The sequence below is a fragment of the Lipotes vexillifer genome, unplaced genomic scaffold (assembly GCF_000442215.2).
Source record: "Lipotes vexillifer unplaced genomic scaffold, Lipotes_vexillifer_v1.1 scaffold344, whole genome shotgun sequence".
Classification (NCBI taxonomy): Eukaryota; Metazoa; Chordata; class Mammalia; order Artiodactyla; family Lipotidae; genus Lipotes; species Lipotes vexillifer.
Window position 1 is genome coordinate 763,783 of NW_006769585.1, and position 9,901 is coordinate 773,683.

The 9,901-nt window shown below is 39.1% G+C and overlaps 1 protein-coding gene across 2 annotated transcripts in view; it reads left to right on the top strand.

Moving 5' to 3' along the window:
- Positions 1–5,155, top strand: part of AGA (aspartylglucosaminidase) — a 10,295-nt gene extending 5,140 nt beyond the window's left edge. Inside the window, exons 5-9 of one of the 2 annotated variants that reach the window (XM_007445649.1) lie at positions 950–1,064; positions 1,743–1,818; positions 2,652–2,759; positions 3,479–3,612; positions 5,024–5,155. In XM_007445649.1, coding sequence (XP_007445711.1) covers positions 950–1,064; positions 1,743–1,818; positions 2,652–2,759; positions 3,479–3,612; positions 5,024–5,124 — 534 coding nt within the window. In that variant the 3' untranslated portion in view covers positions 5,125–5,155. The remainder of the gene's footprint in view (positions 1–949; positions 1,065–1,742; positions 1,819–2,651; positions 2,760–3,478; positions 3,613–5,023) is intronic. The other variant, XM_007445650.1, reaches the window with a different exon arrangement.
- Positions 5,156–9,901: the final 4,746 nt, after the last annotated feature.

The following is a 9,901-nucleotide window of genomic DNA, read 5'->3' on the forward strand; positions in this document are numbered from 1 at the left end:
TTCCTTGTAACAAAATGTTCCATGTATTAAGAAAACAAAGTTTGGAAACCATTAGTCTAAAACATTTCTTATATTTTATCTATGTGAAGTATACCCAGTATCTTGCCCTTTTTAAACTTGGGGATTTATACTATTAGGTGTCTAGTATGTTACCAGGAAGATAATTTATCTTTAAGTCAATGGGACGTTGAGCCTAAATGGGTTTGTCTTTGCTACCCAGAATCCTGCTGTGGAGCGTGTTAGTCTTTTACCTGTTTCTTCGCCAAATCCTAGTCACCTCTGAGTAACCAGGGAGTCACTTGAAAGAGGCCACCGCATGAAACCAGGTCATGGGAGGCACCTGGTGCGCAAATGAACAAGACATGAGTTGTAGGTTTCTTGCTTTAATACTAATCCATATCCACAACCTGAACTTATGAATTTGGATTGTTTTCCTGAGCCTTTAAGATTCATAAAAGAATCTGACAGTACAGCTTAGGATATGTTCACATGTACCTAGCTTTGAAAAATAGAAGATTTTAAAATAGATTTTGCTTTAAATTTCAGAGTAGCTCTTCTTAGGTCAGGGAACAAATTCTAAAATTTAAAAGTCATGTTCTGTACCTGATTTCTTTGAGAAAAATCTAAAAAATATCTAATCTAAAAATCTTCATTTACATTTGCCATTGTGCTGAGAATTTTTGGCATATACAGAGAAAAACTGGGGCTCTTTTCCGGATAATATAAATGTCTCCTCCGTATTATATAATGCTGAGACGAGACTAGGTATTTAGTAAAATTAGATCCATCTGTCCACATAAGACTTCGCTAACCTTTGGCTTTTAATTCTTATCTTTCAGTTACCCGATGTCCTTTTGGTTTCTTGCTAATGTTTAGTGATTGTACATAACTACATGCTGGTTTCTAAAATCACCCTTTCTAAAAAATAAAACTTAAATCTTGTTTACAGAATGTTATACCAGATGCTTCAAAATACTGTGGACCCTACAGACCACCTAGTATCTTAAAGCGAGATGATTCTACCTACAAAGAAACAGGAGATAGTTACGGTCATGATACTATTGGTAATTTGCCTTCTATACCGTTTTTATGGTTAAAGTTCAGCTGGTTTAATTGCCTTCCTGTAGTTCTTAACTTCTATATCCTTAATCATGTACCAGAAGGTGATTTTGATTAACTGGCAATTAAGAAAACACACACACACACACACACACACACACACACACACACACACACACACACTCTTCACAAAGCAATGATACTCTTACCATGTGCTCTGTATTCTATTTTGATTTCTGTATACATTTTGGTAAATTACTTTATACATAAATCTGATGATTATTCACTTGGGGATTTTTAAATCTTTGCTTGATATTTAGTTCTTTAATAATGTTATGTTTGCTGCATTCAAATGATCTTTCCAGTCATTTCCTGTAATGTTGAAAATTTCCATTAGTCTATAGCCGTGATTCTCTTTGGCATTTCCTTTGAAAAAGCATTGAAAAGTGAGGAATTTGAAGTGAGGATATGGGATGTCTACAAAATGATGCTGTGAAACAAGGTCATTAAAAAACACAGATTTTACCACTGGTGTAATTTTCAATATTCCCAAGATTCCTATTGTATTCTACCTGAAAGTAATGGAAGAGGATATTTATATTACCAACTGCTCAATTATTTGGTTATATTTGAGGTACACTTTCGAGTTGATACCTACAATGATTTTTTTTTTAAATTTCTAGGCATGGTTGTCATCCATAAGATGGGAAATATTGCTGCTGGTACATCTACAAATGGTGTAAAATTCAAAATACCTGGGTTAGTGTTTCTAAAAGACCAGATCTCGAAAATATGTACTGAGTATCAACCAATATGTCCTAGGTGCTATGGGGGATGCAAAATGCAAAGCACAAACCTACTCACAGCTAAGATTATTGTGAAAGAAAATAAATTAGTAGCTGCTAAGTGCAAAGGAGAAGGTGTCTCAGCCAGGGCTGCAGAGTTTAGGGTTGGTGGTGTGATCAGATTAAGCTGGGGCCATCAGGGGGGCCTGGAGAGAGGGGCTGGGAGCTGACCCTGACCCTCAGAGAGGGACCAGGGACATCCAGGCCAAGGCACGAGCAGATCCAAAGTAGCACAGGCTCAGGTTCAGGGCTCCCAATGGCCAGAAACAAAACTGCACATCTGTCAGGTGCGGGGGAGGAAGACCAGAGCCAGATTTCGGGGGGTCTTTAAGGATTTCTGGATTTTATTTCAAAGTAGTAGAAAAGCATGGAAGGTTTATTACAAGGTAAAAACTTGAGTAAAATGTTGGCACCTGACCTAGATAACAGGAATAGATTGTAAGTGAGGAAAACCAGTTGGAACCTGCTGAGATAATCCAGAAATGAGATGATAAAGGATGGCGGTGGTGGAACAGTCACGGTGAACCTGTGCCATCCCGCCACGTATGATGGGCTGCTGTGTGATTCTCATGTAAGGAATGCAGGTTTTTGAAAACCTAAGTGGAAAAACTAAGGAAAGTCTATTCTCTGTATTCTGATGAAGAATTTACTTGAAACAATAGTCAGTGACTAAGTAGAAACGTCTCCTGAAAGAATTTTCTGCACTTGACTTCCTGTCCTGAATGACCATGCTGTGCCCTCCCAAAGTCGAATAGGAGACTCGCCAATACCTGGATCTGGGGCCTATGCCGACGACACTGCAGGGGCTGCAGCAGCCACCGGGGACGGCGACATACTGATGCGCTTCCTCCCAAGGTGCGCCCTCCTACATCTGTGACTTCAGAGATCTTAGGAAATATTGTCCCTCGAGAGAGAAAATAGTTGTCTGTGCCGCGTGATCCGAATGTGTGTGTACGAGAGCTTTTCAGAAAGCCTGCTTACCAACTCTTGGCACCATCACTTTGACGATCCTAATCATTCAAATGAAGCAACCATAGTCCTCTGAAACAGAATAACACTGCTCACTCCGCTTCACAGATGAGAATGTTTAGGATCTATTTAAGTAATTTACGTAAGGCCACTGAGTAAAGGGACCGCGATAATTGATGATAAAAGTAGAAAATGCAGTCGCTGTGTGCAATTAATTACTGAGAGAATCCTTGCAGCTATAGATGTTTTGCGCATGCCTAGTATTTTCCCCCATTGACTGTAGCCCCATTTCTTACTTAAATATAACGTCTATACTTTATGACTTCAGGCTGTTTTTACTAAGTAACAGTTATTCAGCTGAAGCCAAAAATAAAAGTCCTTATCTGAAATGAGTGGGTGGATTAGTTGAAAAGGTAGACATGGTATCAAGGCTTACTGCCTTTCCTGTTGATACTTTCACAGGAGTTACAGACCTCTTTTCACTTACATGCACTGTATTTTGTCAAATGTGACAGTTTTGATGGTTTTAGATGTCTAACCTCAAGTAACCAAATTTGGAGTTAGTTTATTCTGTGATACTAAAGTTCTGCCTCTGTTTAAATCAGCTACCAAGCTGTAGAATATATGAGAAGAGGAAAAGATCCAACCACAGCATGCCGAAAAGTGATTTTAAGAATCCAGAAGTATTTTCCCAACTTCTTTGGGGCTGTGGTATGTGCTAACGTGACTGGAAGTTATGGTAAGTTTTACCTGAAATTCGTATTTATATGAACCTGCAAATGTTGATGAGGACAGAGACTTTAAAACGCTGTTGGGTATTTTAATCCTCTGCGATAGAAACAGGGACTGTATTGAGTAGGCAATGGATAGATGTTAATTGTTGTGTCAAGACCCCCAAAGTGTTAGAAGTATACCTGAAAGTCTCCTCTGTTGACTGGCAGTGGTTAGGATCCAGTCTTTGGCTGTTCGGTCTTACCCTTGACGTCTGTCCTAAGGAAAGTTTAGCTTTGGCTCAAGTACATGCTGAGGTGGGCTAATGTAGTCAGATTTTTTTATTCATTAGAAGTAGGTAGGGATAAACGATCTTCCCCACTTCTCTGTTCATTATTTAAAGGTCTCAGTCATTTAGATCTCAGGGCTCCCAGGTACAAAATGTATTACTAATTAGTAAACTAAAGGCGTTAGCAGAATTATTTTCACACTGTATTTGAGGCATGTCCTTTGCTTCATTTACTTTCCATATGAGCCCATCACAGTTTCAAAGCATTTCAAGATCAACCAATGCTGCTCCTCATTGGTGAGGTTTCAGACGGGGAAGATACACAGCCTACCGATCAATGCAGCTCATTAGGTTAGACTGCTTATTATTGTGCTTTGATCTTTTACTTCCCACAGTTTGGTATCTGAAAAACTTGTCTGAGGAATTCCATACTCTTTTTTAAGTACTAAAATACAAAAGTCGATATAAGTTATGGGTGGGGAGGCTTTGTGTCTAAAATAAATCAGTTTCATTGATTCCCTCTTAGGAAATAAACCTTAGAAGGCTCAAAGTTAATTTAACAGGATGTAAAAATGATAATTATATAATTGTAGATGAATTTAAAATTGACCAGCCCCTTATATTTAAAGTAATGGCATTAGAAGGGCTCCCTCCAGGTGTCTGAGCAGGTGAAGAAATCACTGTTGTCTGACAGAGAGCATCTTGACAAAACAAGGCTCACTTTCTACCCGTGTAGAAGTGTAGCAAAGCACAGGGTGCCTGGGGAGGGGAGGATTATGGATGGATGAAGGGAAAGGCCTAGTCACTAGGGAAATTACAGTGTTTAGTGTGTGCCTGAAAATTTTCTTCTTCTATGAAAAGGGTGTGAAAACATTAAAATAACAGTAGCAATGACTGCACATGTATAGAAGCAAGAAACCAACCTATATTCTGAGGTTCAAAGAGATGGCTTTCCCACTGCCTCTCTTTCCCCTCATGGACTGTCAGCTAGTCGTCACTAAGGTGGACACACAGCCCACTTCCGTGTGGCCCGACTGGACAGCAGGTACACAACAGCCAGTGTCAGGTGGGGAAGCAATGTCTGTATTGGTTGTAAATTACATGTGCATTCTGTCTTTAACCAAACAACTTTTTCTCTTCTTGGCCCCAGGTGCTGCCTGCAATAAACTTTCAACATTTACTCAGTTTCATTTCATGGTTTACAATCCTCTAAAAAGTGAGCCAACTGAGGAAAAAGTAGACTGCATCTAATCCATCTTTTCTGTCCGCATCTATATTTAAAGAAGAAAGAAACAGAGGCTGAGAAGGCTACTCACTGTCATCATATATTGTGCCTCATGTATTCTAAAATTCTTTGTGTAAAATAAGCACAGAAATTTTATGCTAAAAGAGCATTTTCACTTTCTATATCTGAAAAATTTGTATTATCTGTTTTTATTTAAGCTTTGTATATCCCCTGAAAATATTTGTGTGCATGTATTTTGTATATGTTTAAATTTTGAGTGATATTTGGATTTCTGCTCAGTGTTTCAAGAAATTGCTACTTTGGGGATTTATTTCCATAAATAAATGATACAGTAAAGTGATATAGTAAAGCCACAAGAAATAATCTATATTTGGATACTTAAAATAATTAGAGTAGCCAAGGATTTTAGACCCAAAGAAAAAGGTAACAATGAGTCACAGCATGATAAGTCCTGATTGAATCTCAGTACCTTAGAGTAATATGTCTCTCATCGCTGATTATCAGTTGTGCATAATGCTCTCTTCTAGCTTGAGGAGGAAAGAATGCTGTTAATCATAAAGGTGCATTTTGTTTAGCACGTGTTAGAAAACGTGGGCCGTCTTCTGACGAGCAACTGTGTTGATTTTCTTGGGCTTTTTCCTTTGATGGTGCTCTCAATGTGTGAAGGTTTTTAGCCACCAAAAAATCTCTGACCTTTTAGCTACAGATATTTAGTATTGATAATTTCTTCCGAAAATGATTTAGGGAACTTGATCTGTACTGTGGTTTTACTAATCTCTTGTGCAGATGTTGGTGGTTTGAATTAGCAGTGAGTCAGTAACCCTCGTCTGCCTTGTTTTTTCTGAGCGCTCTGTCAGCCGTCTGCGGACTAGACAGGACTGTAAGTGCGCTTTCTCAGGATCATCTTTGCTTCATTACCTTCCTTTTACATCAGGAGTCATTAATAAAACTGTATGTACAATATTGTCCCTCACCTTTAGTATATCTGCTCCGTTTTTTCCTACACTCATCTTAAGATTGAATGTTCTTTGTAAGTTAGGGCTAGAAGGCTGTAGTTTTGAGAATGCCCTTAGGTCACCTGTTCTCAGACCTTGTCATGTGTCATCACTGTCCGGGGAGCCTCTTCACAAATGCCCTCTGCTCTGTCCCACCCAATCAGAGTCTTCACAAATGGGAACTTGAAAGCTGGACTCAGCAGCTGCTGATGGCAGCCTGAAAGCTAATAAGGAAACAGTCCCGCAGCCTCACACTCACAGAGCAGAAGGGGAAATCTGACTCTTGTGAGTTCCCCCAAGGTACATCGACTTGCTGACATCTGATACGGGGCCTTGGAACAAGGGAAAAGAAGCCAGATTTAAACTTGGAATATATTTATATCAAGATGAAATGCCCGTTTTGTGTGTTTGCCATCCGTTGATATGTTAGGCAGCCATGTACCACCAGAAAAATGAATTTGAAAGTCTTCGTGGCCTGTCACTCCCCAGCAAATCAGAAGTTTAGCTGATGCTGATTTATAGAATTCTGACCTGAAGTTGTTAGACATATATATGTACACTATATACACATAGACAAAAAAAGGGTCTGTTTCCATTACCAGCACTCACATGACTCCTTTTGGTTTCAAAAGGCAAATAATAAGCATAATGCATTTTTAATTGAGATATCATACATAGACTATAATATACTTTTAAAGCCCATCATTTTTAATTGTTGAACTTCTTTTTAAAGTGTTATTACATCTGATGCTTGGTATTTGAATTTGGAGCTAAGAACATAGTTGAACTCAGTATCTTAATAGTTTAATTAACTTCATTTGAATGAAAAACTGATGACATAAATATGTATCTTAATTGGATGCTGATTATGAAAATAGATTAAGACCTATTTATGTCACTTTACTGGTCGTTTTTTCAAAAAGATTCCTAGACCTTTAAAATAGCTTCTAAAAAGGCATATTTAAATTTTTTGCTTGTTTTCTTGAGTATTATGCTATTTATGTGTTACTCAATATATACTCAAACCCTGTCTTAGGAAGTTAAAAAGATGAGATAACAAGGTCTACAAAAATTGTTCATCTGCGAGGGCTTCCCTGGTGGCGCGGTGGTTGGGGGGTCCGCCTGCCGATGCGGGGGGCGCGGGTTCGTTCCCCGGTCCGGGAGGATCCCGCGTGCCGCGGGGCGGCTGGGCCCGTGGGCCATGGCCGCTGGGCCTGCGCGTCCGGAGCCTGTGCTCCGCGGCGGGGGGGGCCGCAGCGGGGAGAGGCCCGCGTGCGGCAAAAGAAAAAAAAAAAAAAAAAATTGTTCATCTGCGAATTGTTTGTGTCCCATATGTGCTATATGATGAGTCTTTTCATATACAACCCAGGGTCAGCCAGTAAAGAGGTGCCATATTTCAGTATTTGGAAAAGCATAGCCATTTGAAGGATAAAGTCATTGCCACATTCAAAATGGATATAATGGGGAACGTTAAAGCTGCCATCATCAACCTATTTGCTTCTGAGTTAAAGGGACAGGAAGTCATATAGTTCTAATGCAGGGACAGTGCACTAAAGAACTGGTCAACTGATTTAAACCTGGGACCTTTCTATGCTGTACATTAGATGTGGTTGCTCACGTATTCTCTTTAGTTAAAATTTGGTTTCTAGAATGTGGATGGTGACATATAATAATATGAGAAAATCAGGTATTAGATACGGGAAAACAAAGTCCCTACCAATTGCCAGCAATCTGTCTCTATTTCTTTCTAACTTGTGCAAAATCCTTAAACACCATAAACGTCAAAACACTTCTTTCCATTCCTAAATAAAACCAATGTCATTTGTCTTCCTCTCCTGTTCTGTTTATGGTAATAAAGGCTGATTGAAAATTAAACCAAAGAGTTAAGAATAAAAGCGATCCAAGCTCACTCAATTGAGTTCTTATGATGCTAAAGCAGTGTTGTATTGGAGACCCTTTAACCAGGGAGCCAATGGTTAAATTGTTAATGTCCTGAAATCAGCCATGTTGGGAGTATTTATACCACATATGTCAGCAAATATTACTAATTAGGGCTTGTTTTCCCCCTAGAAAGACAGTTTATCAGCATACCATTGGCCAAAAGTGTTCACACACACACACACACACACACACACACACCACACTGTCTTCGAGGAACTCTGGAACTTAATCCCCACCCTGGCTCCTTCACTTACTAGCTGTTTATGCCCTTGAGCAATTAACTCGTCTTCTTTATGCCCTTTGAGTTTTCTATAAAATGGGAGTGTGGGTCATAACAGTACCTACTTTACCAGATTGTTGTGGAGATCTGCCTAAAGTATTTAGAACAGGGTCCCACACAGAAGGTGCTCAGTAAATGGTGGCTAATATCATTGCTGTTATGTAGCCTGAAGCAAGAAATCAGACTTTAAATAATATTTTGAGCAACTGTACCTGATACATCATGTATCTTACTGGCCACCATTTGCATCGTCTCGAGCCCCTTGACCTCTGACTCACTGCATTTACTCAGTACTGCTACTGGAAAACCACGTGTGAATATGAAGTTACCTGTGCCCATTATTCTCTGCCTGGGACCACAAAGGTGGCATTTATACACACCTACACACTCGCCTTCCTTTTCCCACTGCATCTTCCCTGCAGGGAAAAAACCCAAGGCAGGAACAGCATCAGTAAAATGTGTTCCTGAGCCTACTTAGTTATGTGTGAAATGTTGCTTCTGGGTGATTATTTCTTAATCACTGTCTATTACTCAAAGAATGGCTTCTCGCAACCCTCCTAACATATAATAATACAAGTCAAGATGATAAACACGTGCTTATTTCCTCTCCCTCTACTGCTCTAAAATTACATTTAAAAAGAAGAAGAATAAAGATAAAATCAGTCCACAATATCAAAGGGAATGCAAGGGGATCAGTGGAAGACTTCCAGAAAATTCAGAAGATGGAAGAAAAATGTCAAAAAAGAGTGAAGGAGGTTATACCAAGAACTGTTGAAGAAAATCTGCTCATACAACTCTGGGAAGATTAAGAGTTCAGATGTCAGTAATAATACAGTAAACTAGTGAAATATAGAGTTAAAAACAAGAAAATATATATAGGAATCCCCCCTACTCTCTGCCACACGCACACACACACAGAGGCTGCACACTTTGGATAAACCTGGAGAAGGAGCTAGGGAAGCTAGCTCAAAGAGTTCCTTTTCCCAAACAAGGCACTCTGCATGCAGAGATGAACACCATCAGCTCCTAGCTAGCTCATCCTAAAATAAGGACTGCCAATTGCCAAGCCCTGCCCATGTTCACGGAGCACAGAGTGGACTTTCTGACAGTTGCCTTATCGTTAAATATTAGATGGTAATCTAGGATTGCTGGATAGTTGAAAAAAGTCTACAAAATGAAAGCCATTTTCTTAATGTAGGAGGAATCATACATCCCAGAATGAAGCAGGAGGAAAGGGAAATAGCTTGGGGACACAAGACGACAGTAAAAGAGAAAGTGCAAGAAGTATTTTCAGTGAGATTTTAAAATATAATATCCTTCAAACAAGAACAGGATAGTATGAAAAAGGAGCAAGGTAGAGGAAAGAAAATCTTCAACAAAAAAGATCAAAAAAAAAAAAATAGGGCAAATGAATTTCTCAATGTAAATAGATACATTTCCCACAGTTTAAAAGTGTTCACTGATTTTGCTTCAGAGAGAAATAAAAAAGACACATGTTCAGACGTTGTGAAATTTCTAAACTGTTGGGTAAGTTTTTTTTTTTTTTTTTTTTTTTTTTTTTTTTTG